The 21,000-nt window shown below is 46.1% G+C and overlaps 1 protein-coding gene across 1 annotated transcript in view; it reads left to right on the top strand.

The window, feature by feature from the left end:
• The window catches only part of FSTL4 (follistatin like 4), a 349,807-nt gene extending 336,512 nt beyond the window's left edge, over positions 1-13,295 (top strand). Inside the window, exons 13-15 of the mRNA XM_016197562.2 lie at positions 3,828-3,935; positions 10,307-10,416; positions 12,535-13,295. Of these exons, the coding sequence (XP_016053048.2) occupies positions 3,828-3,935; positions 10,307-10,416; positions 12,535-13,237 (921 nt within the window). The 3' untranslated portion in view covers positions 13,238-13,295. The remainder of the gene's footprint in view (positions 1-3,827; positions 3,936-10,306; positions 10,417-12,534) is intronic.
• Positions 13,296-21,000: the final 7,705 nt, after the last annotated feature.

Below are 21,000 nucleotides of genomic sequence, written 5' to 3' on the forward strand. Positions count from 1 at the left end.
CAATGAACAGGGCTGTCTTTTTTCCCAGCAACGGTCAGCTGCCCTGGTGCAGACTCATTGTAGGGAGAAAGTTGGATATAACCAACGTAGTGATTTTTCCTGGCAAATACAACAGGAGGCTACACAGCTTTCTTCTTATTACTGATTTCCCTGGTTAGAGAACATACTCTGAATAATTTGAAATACCCAGAGATGTTTTTATTTTGTCCACTTAGTCTATCGGCTGCGGAGAGGTATGTTGAAGTCTCCCACTATGATTGTAGTTCTGAGTTCTATTCATTTTTGCTCTAAAATTATACCTTCTGGAGGGAAGACTCCTCTTTATATCTGAAAATGCTTCTTGCCTAAAAGTCTGTTTTTGTCTAATATCAGTATAGCTAAATCAGATTTATTTTGATTAGTGTTGTCATGGTGTAATTTTCTATTGGTTTCAACCTTTCTATGTCCATATATTTAAGGTGGTCTTTTATAAAGCCACATGTCTTTTGGGTTTTGGCTTTTAATAATCTTGGTCTTTTATTTAAAGTACTTGACCCATTTAATGTAATTAATTTATATAGTATTATCTACTATCATACTGGTTTTTAGTTTGATCTGTTTATGTTGCTTTTCTCTCCTTTTGAATTTGTCATTTTTATTATTCCATTTTCCCCCTATTAACTTGTTGACAATTCATTCTTTTATATTATTATTATTATTACCATTGAGATTACAACAGCATCCTTGCCTTAATACAGTTTTACACAAATTGTTACTTCACTTCCCATTAATGATAGAACCTTAGAACAGTAACTCCTTCAACCCTCCCTCCAGCCTTTTGCATTATTGTAGGAATGAATTTTAACTCTACATAAATTTAACCCCGGAAGAAATGACTATCATTATTTTATACAGTTGATGGTCATTTATACTCACCCACATGTTTACCTTTTCCACTGCTGTTTATTCCTTCCTGAAGTGCATAGTCATGTATGGGATCGCTTTCATTCTACCTGAAGAAGTTTCTTTAATAGTTCTTTTGGTGCAGGTCTGCGGGCAACAGATTCTCACAGTTTTTGTTTGTTTGAAAATAACATTATTTGCCCTTTATTTTTAAAGGGTATTTTCACTGGATATAGAATTCTACACTGGCAATTACATATTTTCAGCATTTTAAGATGCTTCTCGATTATCTTTCCATTCTTTTTGTTAATAGGTCAACTGTCAGTCTTACTCTTGCTTTTTTGAAGTAATGTATCACTTTTTTTTTTAATACTTTTCAGATTTTCTCTTTGGTCTTTAGCAGTTTTACTTAGTTTTACTAAGACGTGCCAGGTAATGTGTTCTTTATATTTATTTTGATTTGAGGTTTTTAGAGGTTCTTGAATGTATGGATTGATATTTTTCCTCAGATATTGGAAAATTTGCAGGAATTATTTCTTTAAATTATATGCTTCCTCATTCTCTCTTGCCTCCTCTTTTGGAATTCTGTTTAAAAAAAAGGTTAGGCCTTTCCATTGTATCTCATTTAGCTTTTTCACTATTTTCCATCCTTTTTTGGCTCTTTGTGCTTCAATTTGGATATGTTCTATCAACTAATTCTATCTTCTGTGTCTAATATGGATTTTAACAAAATATTTATTGAGTTCTTAATTTCAGGCATTGCATTTTTTATTTTAGAATGTCTACTTAATTCCAAATTACCTTCTCATGTATCACCTATGGGTCTGTCTATTGTCTTTTTTATGTTGTTTTCAGTCATATAGTCTGTATCTTGGAAAGCCTAGTAATTTTATTGAATGCACAACATTCCATATAAAATATTTTATAGATTTTAGATGACTTCCATCTACTAACGAGGGTTTACCATTTCCTCTGCTAGGCAGAGAGAGTAGAGAACAAATTATTTTAATTTAATCAAGTACTAAGTTGAATCAAAGCTGAGCAGAAGCTTTTGTAAGGCTTCACTCCTAGTCCCAGTGTGTTCTTCAGGACCTTTTCCCTTTGCTCCTCAGCATTTTAAGACTGTGGGAAAGTCTGTTCTGAATTTGAAGAGATAAACCAAAAATCTCTTAGACTCTTGCTCCACAACACCTCAAATGAAAATATGAAATACGATGGGAAAGTTTAAGCAGAAAAAAGAGAGAATGGCTGCAGTCCAAAGCTTAGGGAAGTTTTGCTGTGAAGAGGGCAGACAAATATCTAGAAGAGAGACATAGTCAGGGGGTGTTTTTAAAAGAGAGAGTAAGTGTACAAGAAACTAGACATAGTGTCAAGGTGGTATCATTGCTGATAGGGGAAGATAGTGCCAGATCTGAAAGCCTTTGGTAGGTGAAGGGAAGTAGCCAGGAAGCTGGGAGGTGATAGGAACAGGAGGAGTAGCTATAGACATAAACAACCTGCGTTATGTGAAGTGTAAGAAAACAGTAACAGCCTTGAGGCTTCAGAGAGGAAGTTTTAATTAGAGCAAGAAAGTAAAAGGAGATTTCAAAGATGGTGACGAATGGGGGAAAAAATATATTTCACCAGGAATGGGCAAAAATCAAGAGTTCATCAGCTGAGCTCATCGGCAGAGGAATGAACTCTAAAGTCATCGGAGTACAGTGGGTGCAGCGGGTTATTTGCAGCCACATTGCTGGATGAGCTCATCCGGGGAAAGGATTTAGATGAGGGAAGGTCAAAGATGAAGCCCTGGGACATGCCAGCGTTCAGAAGTCAGGATGAGGAAGGTGAGTGCAGGAGGCAGGAGGCCAGGGCAAGAAATGTTTCCAAAAGGGAATAATGAACCCCATGGATCACAAAGATGAGTCTCTGAATCTGACAGGTCAGTGGAGTGATGAAGACAGAAACTGGGTGGGAGTGAGGAAAAGTGGATTCAGGGACTCCATAGATAGTTCTTTAGAGAAGTTTTGACCCATGGGGCTTTCTCCCCTAAAGTCAGAAAAGCTAGAATCTGGTTAGTTGAAATTGAAATTTCAGAAATTATATTGACAAGGTATAAGTTATAGTGGCTGAGGTGTGGAGGGAAAAAAAGATTCAAACCAAGAAGGAACTGAGAAAGGAGGGCTTTGGATGAGCCATCTATGGGGATTTGAAGGCACCAACGTTGGGAAACGAATGGTAGAGAAGACAGTGAGCCTTGTGTTAATGTTCATAGTGAACAAAGGGAGGGGCTAGGACTGTAGCCAAAGACAAGAAGAGCAGGGGTCATACCAGTGGCATGAGCATCATAGAACAGAGTTTTAGAACTTATAAAACTACATTACAACTCTCCATTTGACAGGGCCACAGGGGAAGCTCTGTCCTCAGGGGATAGCAGAGTTTCAGTTACAGCAGTAAAAACAGAGTCAGCCTGGTGCTATAGTCCGTGAGTCCCAGCAGCCTCGCTGAAGGGTGTACGAGACAGAGGCTATGCAAAGATAAGGTGGTAATGAATGATCTCAAAGTCGGTCTCAGATGAGCCAGGGGGAAGGGTCCACTCACCGGTATCCAGGCCAGGGGAAGGACGCTGAGGGTTTAAGAGATCCAAATGGCTTCCAGGAGATGTAATGGGAGAGTCCTCAGCTGATTCTGAATGGATAGCTCAAAGCCTCTGCGTTTAGACTTTTGCCAAAATGCTCTGGGTCTCTCCTTCATGTAAAACATACAAGAGGTTTTCAGAAGAGAGAAATTATTGACAACCAATTTTATGCCTCTGAAGACAAACCCAGAAGGGAGGCTTCTGCACAGGATTCCCAAACAGGCTCATTGCCAAGACTGCTGGGCTGCCTTCCACTTACCCAGGGGTGATGGCCACTGTGTCAACCTCTACTACAACCATGACCAACTTGTCATTATTTCTTTTCAAGTCCATAGGTGTGGACCCTCTGCCGGCTAAGCTGTCCTATGACAAGTCACATGACCAAGTGTGGGTCCTGAGCTGGGGGGATGTGCACAAGTCCCACCCAAGCCTCCAGGTATGTTGAACACATGGAGGCTGACACCTACCCCACAGGAAAAGCCTCCCTCCCTAGTTAATTATCTCCCACTTCCCTAATGACTAATCACATTTATCCAAAATATGTCCATAAGGGCTCAAGGAGAGAGTAGGAAACAGCCTCAGGCCAACACCCCTCACAGGCAATTGACAGGGTATCTTCAGCAAGGCCTGCAGTTAAAGACAATAATATTGATGATGGATTGGATTCTGATGTTGTGACAACCAGAATGTGGCTCCTCAGGTCAAACAGCAGTGAAAACTGGAGTCCAGGCAGAAAGAAGGGAGTCTGGCTCTCTTCACCTTGGGCTGGGCGGGCTAGAGATTTAGTGTCAAGGTAACTACTAGATACTGGCCAATAAGGAGGGAAAGGAAGCAGCAGCAATTATATCCATAAACAGAAGTATCTTTACAGAGTGCCCCCAGTGTACTAGGACACAGAAAAATTAGGTAATCTGCCCATGGTCCAACCCCAGCAGCAGGCTCTGCAGCCCCCACTTCCAGCTGCTATACCACCTCCTGGGAAGAGCTGGCCCTGGAGATCTGTGGGATTCCTCCCTCAGCCAGCCAGGAAGATCCACACGACCCCTGTGTTGAGTGCACCTGGCTTGGCCTTTCTCACTGGGGATGCATGAGAGGATTAAGCTCTACAAAAAGTGATTTGAATACGTTCTCTGTTTTCCCCAAAATGGTGCATAGAACCATTCTACATGCACAGAGAAGTTGATTCATTACATACAATGGATCACTTGGGTTTTAGGGTTTAATTCTCTCTCAGAACCCCAGATGAGAAGGGCTGCAGATGGAGCCAAGTTTGCCCTGTTCTCAAGACTGGTGAGAGACCAGGGACACCCAGGTCTAGAGAAGCTTCCTCTGGGGACTGGTCACCAGCCTGCCTTCCTCTGCTGCACCAGAGGGAGAGCACAACTTCACTTCCTGTCAACTGAGACTATTGTCACTCAGTGAACTCTTCAACCAGTCCTGAGCCCCCATGAGCAGACAACAAATAATAACAACCCATTAGAGGACCTAGGACTCAGAATAAAAGTCACTCAGATCAGAGGATAAGCCCACAGAAATGGTGGTATTATTGGTCCCTCTGGCAGCTCTAAGAAAGTGCTTAAGGAAACTCAAGGGGAGGGGCCACCAAAAAAGATTCTTCTGGAAATAAAAATGAACAAGAACGATTTTCTAATTTCTGACTGCAGTAGATAAGTTGAAAAATGCACAGTTTCTACTGAGACCCAAATATATCAAGAGATTGAGACTTGATGTCTCAGAAGTTCAACAGACGTTTAGAAAGAGAAAAGGAAACAACTGGAATGGAGTCCAACATTAAATAAATTTGGAATAAAATGTCCAAGAGAATGTACAGCTTCCTGGCCAGACTGATGAGAAATGACACATCTCTGTCCTGTTGGTAAAAAAAATAGAGGGGAAATCTTACAAGTCAGAAGGAACAAGTTACCTATAGAAGAAACAACAATCTGATGGGCCTTGAACTTCTCACCTGCAACAGGAGCTTGGAAGACCGTGGAACCACATCGACATGCTACTTAGATAAAAGGGCTGATCCAAGAACCCTATACCCCACCAAGATATCATTTACCTGTCAGGACAAAAGAAAGATATAAGGATATGGAAGAATCTGGAGAGTGTAACACTCATGTGCATCACCTGAGGAACATGTTTGAAGAACCAGATCAGAGACATCAAGACGGAGGAAGATAAAGAGGAGACAGTCGTAAGTAAGAAGCCTGGAGAGGAAGGTGTAAAATTAAAAGTAAGATGGATGCCATGGCCAGGTGGCTCAGTTGGTTGGAGCGTTGTCCCATACACCAAAAGGTAGTGGGTTCCATTCTGGTCAGGGCACATACCTAGGTTGTGGGTTCGATCCCAGTTGGGGTGAGTGTGGGAGGCAACTGATGGATGCTTCTCTCTCTCCCCCTTCTTCTCTCTCTAAAAATAAATGCTAAATAAGGATGTTAGAATTAGCAGAAACACACTGAAAGAGAAATCCTGATACTAGGCTATAACTAAAGATAAGTTATTTTAGTAAAAATGAGAGTACGGAGTGGAAGGAAGAGAAGGGAGTAAGAATACTCAAAAATGTCATCTTATTGGGATAAGAGAGGATGTTTGAAATTAATAACTGAGAAGTGAATATCTCATTCCAAATGTGACAAACTGAATTCTGTTAAAAGCAGAGATGATCAGATTGGGCCTTAAAATAAAGCAAAGGAAGAAAACTAGCTATAACTTGTTTGCAAGAAACATATAAAACAACAGATTAAATGGAAAGAGGTAGAAATAGTGATGGTAGGGGAACTAAGAGAGATGTACAAGTGGTAACATTAGTATCGGACAAGGTGGAATTTAAGATTAAAAGCACTAACCAGCATAAGGAAGGACATGTGACAACAAACAGCCAGTAGATATCCAACATGACAACTAAATATATAAAGTGAGCGATTAAAAATACAAGGAGAACTTGATTTAAAATACACTTAAATTTTATATACCAAGGAGACAAAATAATGACATGGGAAAATTGAATAATATGAATAAGCACTTGGTTTGATTATTAATATATTGGAAACCTAACATCTGCCCAATAGAGTTTTTTCACATGGTCACATATAAATAACTGTACCGGTAATCACAAAAAAAAGTTTACAAATTTTGTAGATGTTATAGACTACTAATTATCTGATAATGAGAAGTAATTAAAATGTGACCTAATAAGAAAACACTCCTAGATTGTTATTAGATCAGAGAGGAAATTAAAAAGGAAATTATAAACTGTCTCAAAAGCAAAGAAAAAGAGACCATTTCACATCAAAACCTATGGGAGACAGAGAAAGCTGTACACAAGGAATATTCGTGTCTTAAAAACCCACAAAGGAAGTCTTGTGTTAAGAAATTAATTAGGAAAAGAACAAAGTGACTGGTAAGAATAAAAAGAGTGAAATTAATAAAAACAAAATAATAAAGGAATAAATAGAGAAACAGATAAATCCTCATACCTGATAAAGGAAAAAGAACAAAAACAGGCAAAATGAGGAATGAGAGGAAAGATTAAAAAGATCTATCATAGAAAAATACATATCTGAACTTTCTCAAACCTTCAAAATATTATTTTAACTACCTCAGACCATGGGGGGGAAATGTACAGCTCCTTCATTTGTTTTAGATAGCCAGTATAATTGTAATTATAAAAACTGATTAGGTTATGGTTTTACTTATTTTTATACTATTTTTAATCTCACAAATACAAAAGCAAAATTCTAATCATGGTATTAGAAGTAGAGTCCAGCTATGTGTCTAATTGCTTGAACAGAGAACAAATTAAATTCCCAGATGCAGATAGTTCACTCCCAGGAAATCAGTCAACATTACATATAACACAAACAAATTAAAACAGGAAAAAAAACTACCCTATAATATTTCTAATAAATGCTGAGAAGGCATTTAATTAAATGCAGCAGTCAGTCTTAATAAAATACCTAAAAGTAGGACTAGCAGAAAACTTCTTCAATATAATGAAGGCTATTTCCCAGAAACTAAAAGCATTACAATTAATTTCAGTAATTAAACCATGATTCCACCATCACCGTAATTGGCAAATCTGGGAAATGCACTATGACAAGAAAATGAAATAGATTAAATAAACCTACCTTTATCGCTGTCAGGGTTAAGGAAATGAGTATTTCCAAAACCTGCTTCCAGTAAGATCAACTGGCACAGCCTTTGTGATGAGCAATTTGGAAATGTGAAGCAAAAGCTTCAAAACAGTGGGTGGGGAGAGATTAATTGAAGAACTTATATGCATATATGCATAACCCATGGACACAGACAATAGTGTGGAGAAGGCCTGCAGGGGCGTGGATATGGGGTGGAGGGGATCAATGGGTAAAAAGGGGGGAACATCTGTAATACTTTCAACAATAAAGATAAATTAAAAAAAAAAAAGAAAGAAACTGTGCTTTTTGATCCAGCAACTTGATTTCTCAGAACTTATCTGAAGGCCATGATCATGGACAGGGACAGAGATTTAGCTGCATTATATGTTACTGCACTGTTTGTATTTGCAAAAATGTTAAAAATAATATTCTAATGTTCCTAAATATCCAACACAAAGGAATTGACTGCACAAACTTTGTTATGACTACAGGAAGATGTTTCTATAAAAGAGGCCCTCTGCACCAAGGCCCTCCCCCCGCAGCCAGTGTTTGAACACCCTGCCCAGCACTCTCTTGCCCACCCACTCCCAGGCCCAGTTTTTAGCTGCCGCTCAGCCTGTCCCACTGGGTACCTTGTCCCCTGCCCTCCTCAAAATGTCACTTTTCAGCTGGCTTGTCCACCCTCTGAGGGAGGTGCTCAGTCTTTCTTACCCCATGCTGACCACCAAGTGACATCTGATATCCAGCTACATACCAACACATTTGAGGTGTTCAACAATTATCTCGGAGTCACTGATGCACCCAGCCACATGCTAGTACACAAGCCAAGGAATTCACAACTGTTTGGGGCAATGAGGCTGACATGCTCATGTCAGTTCAATTGCCCGCGGTACTGCGTTTTGATGAAGTAACCTCCAAATATAGGGTGTCAGGGTGGTAAAGCGTGAATAACACTGACCACTGACAGCCTTTAATTTTCCATCTCTATTATAAGCTAAAATGACAGATCTACTATCAAGCAAGGATCACATAGCTTCTTGGAATTCTCTGGCATTTCCCACTAGACTCTGCAAGATCCAGTTTCCTATGCTGATACTTCCTCATGCCCAGTTCTCTGAGTTTTTCATCATGGACTTGCCATGGAAGTGTCATTTGGCCATATTTTTTAATCACAGGAAAATAACCTGATGCAACTGCAGAACTTTAGAGCTGCCCCAAGATTGAAAGTAACAGCCCTCATCATTCCAATCTGGCTTTCTGCCTGCTGACCCACCCTACCCCCCACCCCCGGGAAGCATGGTTCAGAAAAGACTCAAACCCCAAACCTGCCTGAGGAGGTGGTCAGGGGCTGTTTGTTTCACCACAAAAGAAAGAACCAGAAGACAATTTCATTCGCAAAAGGAAAAAGCATTCAGAGCTGAAAGCCAAGGGAGTCACAGAGCCCCACCCGGGGCTGTCCTTGGCCTGAGAGTGCAGAAATCTGGATCCTTCCTTCTGTGCACACAGCCACAATAGCAGGATCAGAAGTCTCTCACCTCCCTGTTTAGGGTCTAGACTCTGCCTCCTGTCCTGCTCAGACGCTCTTGGCTTGTTCTTGGGGCCCTCAAGCCAAAATTGCCCACACACTGACCAAGCTCTTCGCTTGGCTGCAGGTCAGCCACCTTTCTGGGCAATGGCCTTGGACTTGGAGGCTGATGAGCGTGTACAGAAGGCAGAGGACACGGGCTGTTTGGCTCGGTGTCTATGACCTGCCCAGGCCCAAGGCCTCAGTAGCTAATGCGCAGATAAGATGCCCAGCCTGACCTCAGGGAGCACTTTGGCAGGACATCCAGGCCACCCTCTCCTCTTCCCTAACCCCAGATGTCACTTGGCTCTGTCCTGCACTGCCAATGTGCCTGTCCTTATGCAGACACAGCAGGGCCTCTTCCTGCCAGGTCCACAGGGGAGAAAGTGTAACCTCCAGGGAAGCAGAGGCAGCCATGCTCTGTCACTACCAATTGTACCAAATGCAGGACCTGATTCTTTACTTCTCACAGCAAGTCCCCTTTGTGAAACTGGAACCTCTCCCCAGCATTCTAATCACCAAGCCCCTAGTGACATGAGCAGCATCCCCACCAGATTCCTGCTTTCTCTAATAAATTATAGAGTCCAGCTCCCAGAGAGCACCTTAGTTCAGGAAGGTGAGCAGTGTACCACAGAGATTCCCGACAAACTGGCCGAGGCACCTGGCATCGAAGGAAAACAAATAACCAGTAAATAGTTCCACAGTTTAACATTCTAATTCTTTCAAAGCTCTCTCCTTTTTCCCAGGGTGGCCTAGGTTGAGAAGATGGGCTTCCCTGCTGTGGGGGAGGTTGTCTCTGAGCCGTGATGGTTCAGTTCTAGGACCTCCCTCCAAAGCCCCAACACAAGTCACCACAGCTGACAATGTGCGGCAGGTCATGCCTGACCGAGTGGGAGGAAATGATTCACTCATGTCCCATCGCTTCCTCCTCCTGCCTGTGACATTCCACTCTGCTTCCGCCCTTCCCCAAGACCGTGGCTTGTCCATCATCTCTCTCTCTAGCAGCCTGTCTGCTGAGGGTCTCCCCAGAGTGTGCAGAGGTCTCCAGGTTCCCAGCCCCCCACTAGGATGGGCCCTCACAAGGACTTCGGCTCTGTGTTATAGGTGATCACGGAAGCCAGCACCGGCCAGGGCCAGCACCTCATCCACACACCCTTTGCAGGAGTGGACGACTTCTTCATTCCCCCAACAAACCTCATCATCAACCACATCAGGTGAGACCCACCAGCCAGGCCCTGAGGCACTGCGTACTCCAGCTGTGCCCCGCATGGGACACCTTCGCCCAGGGTGCAGCCTGCTCCTGTCTCTGTCTCTGTCTCCCCCACCCCTCCTGAGCTAGCTTGAAACCCCATCAAGAAGGGACAGAAAAATGGACCCATCCCTAGTCCTTAATTGTTAAAGTTCAAGAAGGCACCCAGCTCCTAATGCCCAGGAGCCCAGTGAGGTCAGAGAGTCTCATCCTCAAAGTGCGGACAGCAGGGGAAAGAAGGAAACAGCAGTGGCTAATTAGCACCCTCTACTTGCTGGACACAAAAAAAACTACTAGAAGTAGCCTCAAACCTATTTTACAGATGAGGAAACTGAGGTTCAGAGAAGTTAAGACACTGGCCAAAGTCACACAGCCAGGAATTGGCAGTCAGACTAAATGCAAACCCAGGTCTCCTTTGAGTGCCCCATTCTGCCTCATTCTCTACTTACCATAGCCCATGGTCCCTCTCAGAGCCCCCAGAGCAGCCATGTAGGGGGCCCACAAGGAAACGAGGCCCCCTAGGTGTCTGGTTTGCCACCATTCAATAGAAGAGCCTCATAATAACAGCCATGGCCTCAGATGCAAACCTCATCCCCTCCTGGCCACTCCCCACCCCCATTCATTTCAGCGCTTCCCTGACATTTTCTGTAAAGTCACCACTGCCAAAAGACTAAGCCTGCCCTTTATGAAGTCATCAAGACCCAACTGTCACGTGGTACTATTTATGCCTTCCTTTAAACTGACATCAAGCACCTTTCTCCAGAAAGAAATGACTCAGTGTTGCAAGCTGATGCTGGAACTTGTAAAAATAGGACTAGCCCATTTATCCTTGCTCAAGGAGGAAAATAACCATTTTCTGGCCCCCAACCCCAACCCCACCCCACCCCACAGGAGAGTGCCTGGGAAAGAGCCTCTAATGTAGTTCTAAATGGGGACACCCCCTCAGAGCTGCTAAATTCAGCTGGGAGTTCTGCAAACTCAGAGACTCACCAGTCCCTGTGTGTCTTTCAAATTAAAGTTCCTTTAAGAGTGGGGTTTTCTTTCCTGCTCTTCCCATGCTCTGGCTCTTTAAGGATGCTTCATAGATGCTTTAAAGAAGGGATTTCCCCCACTCTGAGGCACTATTATTCAAGAGAAAATTGTGGAAGTGATTTTTCTCTATTCCTGTAGGGAGATGCAGTGTCAAACTGCCTCTAGGAGGAAGGGATTTAGGAGAGGCTCTGATCAAAGGGGAGTCCTGCCTGAAGCCACGCCTTTTCCTAGCAAGCAAGGGACCCCCAATGGGGAATTTCAGGAATTTCAGGTGAGCTGCTATCACATACTGATCTCTTCCACTAAAGCTTCCTCTTAGATTTAATCTTCCCCAACAGCCCTCCAAGGAGCTGCGCTCCTTAGATTCACAGAGGCTTACAGGGGAAAGCATCTGGCCCCAGACCCAGCAGCTGGCAGGACACTCAGCAGCATCAGGCCTTCTGGCTCCAAAAGTAAAACCTACTCTCAGCCTCCTGCCCAAGGTTCCTCCCACCAGCATCATACACTTGACCAGAGAAGGGGCTGCCCTTCCTGCTTCCAGGGAGAGGGAGCACTGACAGGAAACCTGGGCTGGCTTCACTGAACCTGCGCCCTCCAATTCTGACTCACCGGTCAGGCCAGAACACAGCGGGGATGGAGGCTCTCCAGCAGCTTCCTCATAGCAGGTGGAGTCGGGGCAGACACCCGTCCTTTCCCTGCAGGCACAGGCCATCGCTTCCAAGCGGGCACGAGGCCTCAGGGAGCCGATTCAAAGGCATCCATCAGGGAGACGCGGTTGGAAGCACTTTTACCCTCCATCTTTGCCATCTCTAAAACTGTTTGTCACGAAAGCATAAGTCCAGAAACGTTTGTAACTCTCACGTGCCTGAGATCACAGAGGAAACATTTAGGACGCCAACCCCTGCAGGATGGTAGGTCCTCTCTATGGGCTCTCAGATCACTGAAGGGTTATGATAAAGGGAAAGAGAAAGGCTGCGATCCGGTGAGATGAATGACAGATCCCCGACCCCAAAAGGCCTCAGACCCCCGACCTCTGTTCTCCCCCTCCCAGGTTCGGCTTCATCTTCAACAAGTCTGAGCCTGCAGTTCACAAAGTCGACCTGGAGACGCTGATGCTCCTCAAGACCATCGGGCTGCAGCGGCACGGCTGCCTGCCTCAGGCCATGGCCCACACCCACCTGGGCGGCTACTTCTTCGTCCAGTGCAGACAGGACCGTGCCACTGCTGCTGCTCCACAGCTGCTGATCGACAGTGTCACCGACTCCGTGGTTGGCCCCAATGGTGGCGTGATCGGCACCCCACACACGTCCCCTGACGGTCGCTTTGTCGTCAGCGCGGCTCCCACCAGCCCCCAGCTGCACGTGCAGGAGGTCACGCTGCGGGGAGAGATCCGGACCCTCTATGACCTGAAAATAAGCCAGGGCATCTCCGATGTGGCATTCCAGCGTTCCTTCACCCACAGCAACCAGTACTATGTCTACGCCACACTGGAGACAGAGCCCGACCTGCTGTTCCTAGAGCTGCCCACGGGGAAGGTGGGCGTGCTGAAGAACTTCAAGGAGCCGCCCACGGGGCCAGCCCAGCCCTGGGGAGGGCCCCGCAGGATCGTGAGGGACAGCGGGCTGTTCGGACAGTACCTCCTCATGCCAGCCCGGGAGTCACTGTTTCTCATCAATGGGCGACAAAACACACTGCGGTGTGAGGTGTCGGGCATAAAGCAGGGGACCATGGTGGTGTGGGTGGGCGAGGTATGAAGGAGGCCAGCGCAGAGCCTGGGCCACCGAGCCCCCGCCTCATCCTGATACCACAGCCCCAAGCAGGCGCCCTGTACATTTTTACAGACAAAAGCAAAAACCTGTACTCGCTTCGTGGTTCAACACTGGTCTCCTTGCAAGTTTCCTAGTCTAAGGTATGCGCTGCTAACCAGGTTGGGGTTTTTTCGTTAGGAAGTATTCCTTGAGCTACGATGAGAACCTGCGCTGCTCTGTGAAGGAGTCATTTCTGTGCCCAGCTACACGCCATGTTACCTGGGGACGCCGTGGGACCGCGAGCTCCTGCTTCCCAGGCGGGCATTTCCGCCCGTTGCCTTCACAGTCATTCTCCTCTTCGCCAGATCCAGCCAGACTTCACCCTGCAGGGGTGGCCCGAAACCGAGCCTGGAAGCACAGGCCCGCGGGGAGCAGGGCTTCCCCTCTGGCATGAGAGCCACACCTGTCCTCGCTCTGCACCTTTTTCCTCCGCAGCTGCTTCCTGCTTTTCTTTCCATTTGACTTGTTGTAAGCCTGAGAGAGAGCCAATGAGACTTATTGCAGCTTGGGGGGTGGGGAAATCACTCGCTTTATTTTGGAAATTTTGATTAAAAAATAATTTTTTATAATCTCAAATGCTAATAAGCAGAAAGACGCTGTCCAAGGTCCAGCTCTATTCGTCCCTGCCTTAGGCCAAGCCTCTGAGAGTCACCGCCCCACATCCCACAGCCAGAAAGAACAGTGGTCATCAAGGAATAACGGTCCTCTACAGCACTGACACCCCCGAGGGCAGATCAGCCACCTCATTGGTAAAGACTCCGTTCTGGGTGGGGACCCCAGGAAGCCAGGACAAACCCTGTGTGCCTGCTTTTCACCATGGAAGGGGGACATTTCATTAGCTAGGCCCAAGCTCAGGGCAGACTGGGCTTGCCTGGCATTGTGCGGGCGGCCTGCAGAAGAGTGATCTCCAGGCTCAATGCTAAAACCCCAAGGACACAGTGGGGTCCAGGCAGGTTATTTCCATTATCCCTTTAAAAACCAGTTTCTTTTCTGCCTGTGGCCCTTGCACTCAGCTGTGGTACCCCTAGTCCCTGCAGCATCGCAGCACAGTTAGCACAGTGAGGTTTCAATGTGTGTTTATTCTTACACATGGGCTCCCTCTCCCCAGTAGCACACACTCCAAAACTCAGAATCAGAAGGATGCAGCCTGGTTATTAGTCTACTGAATTTTTCCCAAGTGTCTCAGGCTATGGTGGGCTCTTGGAAGTACAGTCCAACCAGCTCTGGGAAGACAGCCTGTGTTGAAGAATCTCAGCAAGGAAGAGGCTCCCTTGGGTTCTCAGAACACCCCTTTCCTTCTCACATCTGTGGACAAACATGCTGCACACTTGCTGGCTTGAATGATCGTTTTTCTAGCCACCTGGAGTTGGGAGAGGTGGTCCCATCACCGACACCTTAGCTAGTTTAGCCCCCTTCACCTGCCAAAATGGCCATGATTTTCCTGTGCTGCTGAGGAATGGCCCTTGTCAGGGAAAGGAAGGCAAGACCCTGCCTTGCTCTAAATACACACAGCTCCCTTTCATTCCCACCTGGCTGCCTAACCCACCTGTGCATCCCCCCCCCCCCAATTTTCTGAGATCACCCAGTCTTGTGGTACGTCTCATGTATCTTGGTCCACCAAACACCTGTTTCCTACAGTTCTCAGGAGTGTGCCTAGATGTGTACATTCACATTTTAGATTTTTTTAAAGGTACAATATGTAGATATAGGCTGAGGAAACTGACTTCAAAAGCCTAATATTCAGTTTCACAATAACTGAGATGGATGGATGGGTCTCACCCTTTCTTTTTATTCTTGCCTCAATCTCTTGATACATTTACTTCCAAACTCCCACTTTTATCACTGAAATTCTCCAACTTTCGTGAACTTCACCCTTTGGAGAAATCTGAATTATGGCAGCGCCTGGCAGAGAGTCCCTGAGCCCACCTGAGGAAGAGCCCACTGACTGCCAGCTTCTAACATCTGGGTTGCAGGAGTCCTAAGAAAAAGACCAAACTGATCCCAACTGGCCTTTTGAACTGGGAGTGGTTTCTGCATCTGCTCCTTTTCCACTGTTCCTCCCATTTCTAAGTTTGTCTGAAAAGCACATCTGCCTCTCATTGTCCTCACTGCACAGTTAGAGAGACGGCCAGCTTCAGTCTCGCTGCCCACATGCCAGACACTATTGAATTGGAGAAAGAAATCACAGGCCTGAAAACTGTGCCATCTGTGAATGTTTTCCAGCAGAGCTGCTTGGATGGGAGGCAGGGAAAGCTGGCCCCAAAAGAGGCTCATAGAACACAATTCAAAACCAACTGGGGTAAGAAGTCATCACAACAAGTGGGCCTTGAAGCAAACCAGCCAGCAATCCTTCTGATGAACACAAAAGATCAACTAACTACCAATATTTCACATTAAAGAAGTATTTTACCAAAAGAATCACCAAAAAGGCCACTTACATAGTGAACTCACTATACCAACATTACTGAATTTTTAAATAAAATCAATTTCACAAAAATTCAACATATTTTTCAGAATCACACGAATAATCAACACCTGTGGTGACATTAGGCTTTGAAATGGAGGCCCTTGTTCTCCTGCCCTAGTGAGCCCACGTGGAGGTTCTGGGCCCAAAAGCCCACCTAGCTACCCACAGATTGGGTAGCAGAGAGGGATGCCTGTTTCTGGATGATTGTGTGGACGTTCTGCACAAGTAGGCCTGGGCATGGACCATGCATGATGCTGCAAATGCCAGCCCCAGCAACCCTGACCCAGCAAGCGCTGCCTGGGGCTGGCCCAGGCTTTTATCTTAAGCCTCCGAGTCATTCACAGGTGCTATTACTTACCCAAACCCCCAGAAGTAGCCAGTAGAGCCCTCTAAAGACTTGACTGGGGCCAACCTTCAAGTAGCTTGACTACTACCAAGCTTCAAGTACTTTGATCTAGAGATAGCATCACCAGACACCAGAGGCTCAGTCCCTCCCATTCCCACACCAACCTGGCTCTCTCCCCACCTCCCTGACCCTCTGGACAGAAAGGGCTGTCAGCTTCAGGTAGGTGCCCTGCAGGACAGCTTTTAACCCCAAACAAAGCAGAGAACAGCCTGCTGCCCTGAAGAATGGTAATGGCTGAGACTCCACACAGGAAAGCAGCCTGGAGTCAGCTTTGTGCAGCCACAACTTCTTGTTTTCTGTTGACCAATAACCTGTGAACTAAAGGCAATTTCAGAACTGAGGTGTGAAACAGATTCATTCTGGATATATTTTTCTACGAGGGGCTTAAAAAAGTAATTGACTGATTTCTCAGAATGTGTTTTATTCAAATACCACGGACACGGAACCATCTTCATCACCAAACCCCATAGATTGCTCTCTCCGGTCCTCCTCCTCAGAAGCAAGCCTCCAGGCGAGTTCACTCTGCACCCACCTCCATCCTACACGTCCGCCAACCTACCTCACATCTTCCTCCCTGCACCCAGCGCCACCGAGCTCTGCCCCCTGCCAGGAGGCCAGACAATGACAGAGCTAACATGAAGTCCTTCGCCATCCTTCCCCACCCAGGACCCAGATCCCACTCCAAGTGCAGAACCCATGGAATACAGCCCCTTGCTGCCCAGAATCACACACCCCAAACGCTTGGGGCCCCTTGGAGTTAGGTGGCCAAAACTAGAGAGAACTCAGAGCATCGGGAAAGTCAGCTACTATCAGACAGAAACTGTCGACAGGAACAGAGACCATGACATCTGAGCCAAGCCTCACCCCTGAGAGGGCCTAAGCTACACCTCCCTCCATTCCAATTTTATTCTCTGCTTTTCCTGCTTCCTCCCTATGCCTTGAGCCTCGTGCTCCTACAATTCAAAAGGCAACTGACCTCACCGCCACAACAGCCCCCCCAGTGGCTTTTTCCCTTGCTGCTTCCTTGCTTTGGGGTACAAGTAAGAAGTCATTCATAGGGCCAGATGCTACTATCTCTTTCCTCCCGGACTGGCACATACGCAAAGCAGCTTTTGGTTCAAGAACGTCACTAGCTGCCTTCATTTCTCTCCAAAATCAGAGCAATCACAGGACAGAGATGCTTTAAAATTTAAAGGGGAAAATGTTCCTCGAGGTGTGACTACAAGACGCCAAATACCTGGCAGAACGCAACCTACTTCTTGCTTTCGTCTACCAGATGATCAGCCAAGTCACTGGAGGAGCTGAGCATCTTCCCTGGGCCTGCAGGCTTCAGGCTTCAGGCATCAGCCATCTAGCAGTCCGTGGGGCCCAGCAAGCATGGTCTCAGGCATGCTTTGGAGCTGTGAGCAGCGAGTGGGAATCTAACCAAACACAACATGTGAAATGGAAAGTGCAGGGAGAATGGGGATTGGCCACCAAAATAAACAGCAAAGCTTCTTTAACCAGCGCCAGAGTATTGAGCATGTACTATTTTTTTTTTTTTATGAAGCCACAATTCACACTCACCTCTTTTCAAGCTCACCTTAATGAATATGGAACCATTCCTTCCCCCTACGGCCCCAGAGAATGTGGGCCATGACCTAGAGGGCTCTAGGGGGCTTAATCTGCACTCCACAAAGCAATAACTGTAGACTCGACCCTACCCCAAGCCAGATGACATGTACTCCACATGTCGCCATGGCAGGACGGGACAGAGAATGCCGCCTTTGGGGGCCTCTTCAAGGTCAGAGCTTCATTTCTAAGGAGGGGCAATCAGTATTGGCTGGTTACAGGGCCCAAGAGCTCTCAAATGAGAAAATTCCCTGAATCTAAACCTTCCTCCAGTGCCCAGCATGACATCTGCCACAGGTTTAAGAATTGTTGGTCCTTTGCTACTTCTGCTGCTTCAGAGAGGTGCAGGACAACAGGTCTGCAAGTCAACCACTCCAGAGCCACAGCACACCCTTCTGTGGCGCCCCCATGGCCCACACCCCACTGCCTACCCCTTCCTCTTCCTGGCCTGGCCCCATCCCAACCTGCCTTCCCCCAGTGCTCACGCTTTCTGAAGGCCGTGTGAGGTGACCCAGAAGCAGAACTGGGCATGGAGTTTTGCTAGAGTGGTCACACACACTGTTTCCTGCTGTAATGTAGCTGAATGCCCCTGAAGATATGAAGTCAAACATGCACCGCTTGTCCCATAAAGAGTTTCATCCATCCCCGCCTCAGAAAACTTTCAGATCTCTTATGTCAAGGCAGACTACATTATTTTGAGCAGTTGTGTAGACTCCAAAATATATTTTCTGTAATCACCAGTATTTCTCAAAAGGCCTCCTGTAATTACTATACATGTGAATTTTTCCTTATTTATAAAATATATATAAATTATTTTTAATACATCAACTTTAGTAGAAATTTGTACCGACACTGTAACTGTATGTGGCATCTGAAATAAGTTTGTGTTTACTTTGACGTATTACACAATATTGAACACGCCGTGTATTTGCAGTACCACTTGATATAAAGACGATTCACAAATTATCATAAAGGATTGTCACTGTAAATGCTCTTTTTCGAGGATTTTACAATAAAACTTGAGAAAAGTTACCTCTTTCTGGTGCCAGTGTGTTGGAGGTTGTTAAAGTGAGACCTGATTCAGGCAGGACCACTCGGGATCCCTCTCCATCACCATTGTAGGTTTGTGATGGTCAAAGTGAAATGGCCCTACTCTGGCTGATCCAAAGAGCTTCTGGACAAAGACAGGTACCTAACTAAACCCAGAAGGTTTTTTCCCCCCATGTCGAAGTTTTAGCTTCACCCAACATCTGGTTCAAAACTTCCCATCATCTGCTTTGGCAGCCCCTTTAAATTCACCACAGTCCCTGGACTCTAATCCATTTTTTACTCCAGTCACTCTTGGTTCTCACCGGGGAAGACATTCCAGCTACTATGTAGAATGTACAAAGTGTTTGGTAACCACCAGGCTACTGATGTGCCAGGACTGTGCTAGGTACCAGGGATAGAGGGCTGGACAAAGGACAGTCCCTGCCCTTGGTGAGCTTCGAGTCCATTGCACCATGACTATTAGTGCAGGTTCTCAAGAGAAATAGAACCAACAGGTATAGGTGTGAGGGGGGTAGGAAGGGAGGGGGAGAGGGAGTCGATTGATTTAAATGTTAATCTCATTAACAAAAATTACTTTGACAGGTACATCTTGAATAGTGTTTAACCAAGTATCTATCTGGGTATTGTAGGCTAACCAAGTTGACAAATAAAATTATCACAATGATATAAACAAAATGTTGTTCCCCCTTTCTCCTAGGGGAATAACCTGCTTTGTGCCAAACCCTGTGAAAAGCACTTACTAAGCATCTGTTTTAAATCTTACCATATCCCAACAAGGCAGGAGGTGCTGTTGTCTCCATTTAATAGAAGAGGAAACAGGCTCAGAGCAGCAAAACCAGGATTGAAATTCAAGTCTATATGGCCAAAATTCATGCTTAACCACTAAACCTGCTACCTGCAATACCCACCTCGACAAAAAGTCTGAATCACAGCTGCTTCAGCCTCACTTCCTTGCAGAGCCACTGGGTGGCAGAACCACATATGATAGGGGCTCTGCTCTACTCTAACTTCTGTCTCAAGAGAGCCAACTGGCCAGACTAGCCCTTAAGATTTGGGTTCTGGCCAGTGCCCTCAGGCAAGAGGAAATGCATCTGATTAGAATCCACAAACTCTTGGTTGCATCTGATTAGAACCCACAAACTCGTGGTAGAAAGCAGGCAGCAGGAGTCTGCTCACTGCCCAGAGGCTGGGCTGGTCCCACATACACACTGGATCTCTCCTTTCCACTCATAAGCCCCAGGATGTGGGGTGTTTGCATAGGGGGCAGGTGAGCAGCAAAGGTACAGCCAGACACAGTACTTTATCCTGTGTCCCCCCATTTCCTCCTAACAAGGCCACTCAGAGACAGACCAAGAGCTTGGGCCCAGCCCACAAACCCAGATCTGGGAGATCCAGGAGAAGGACAGACTCCTCAGCTCTGCCCACAGCCAGACACCATCACAGTCTTCCGAATGCATCCACTCTCTTGTTCAACCATCATTTCCAATAACCATCCCTGTACCCACTTCCTACCCACATGGAGCCCACAGTCTGCAGGAGTCAAATGGACCCAAGAAGAACCACTGGCACACAGAATCACTGAGAGGACGTGCGTCCAGGATCTCCAAGGGGGTGTGCAGGAGGGCTTGGTCAGGAAAAGCTTTCTGGATGAAATGATGTGGAAGTCAGTGGGAAGGCCCAGGTGAAGGTGGTAAGAGCCTGCCTGCTGACAGGAACAGCAAAAGCAAAGGGCTGATCTGAGAGAGAACAGCAAGGACATTGGTACCACAGGCATGACATAACCTCTTACATAACCTCTATGTACGGAGAGGTTACTGCACACAATGAGGCCCAGGGTAGGGAGGCTGCATGGTGGGGCACTATGTTGTTATGGAGACAGAAAGCATCCTTTGGGCTCTGGGGAGCATTTTCCCAGCAGGGGCACTGGGGGCTCAGAGTGTCCAGGCTAAGTGGAGAAAGAAAAAGGAGATGCCACCAAGAACAGTGACTTTGTCCACTAGCATGCACCCAGGACCCAGCTACTCACAGCCTGAGATCATTCTGCTCAAAAGTACACTGTCTTCAGGGAGCTAGGAAGTCTGTCATAGAAAAGAGAGAAAAAAGCAGATGACCCTAGGGGAGGCAATCTGAAGCTGACAAACAGCCATGGCATGGGCCCTTCCCTATGAGCACAGA

Source organism: Miniopterus natalensis, chromosome 4 (assembly GCF_054644295.1).
Source record: "Miniopterus natalensis isolate mMinNat1 chromosome 4, mMinNat1.hap1, whole genome shotgun sequence".
NCBI classification, from domain to species: Eukaryota; Metazoa; Chordata; class Mammalia; order Chiroptera; family Miniopteridae; genus Miniopterus; species Miniopterus natalensis.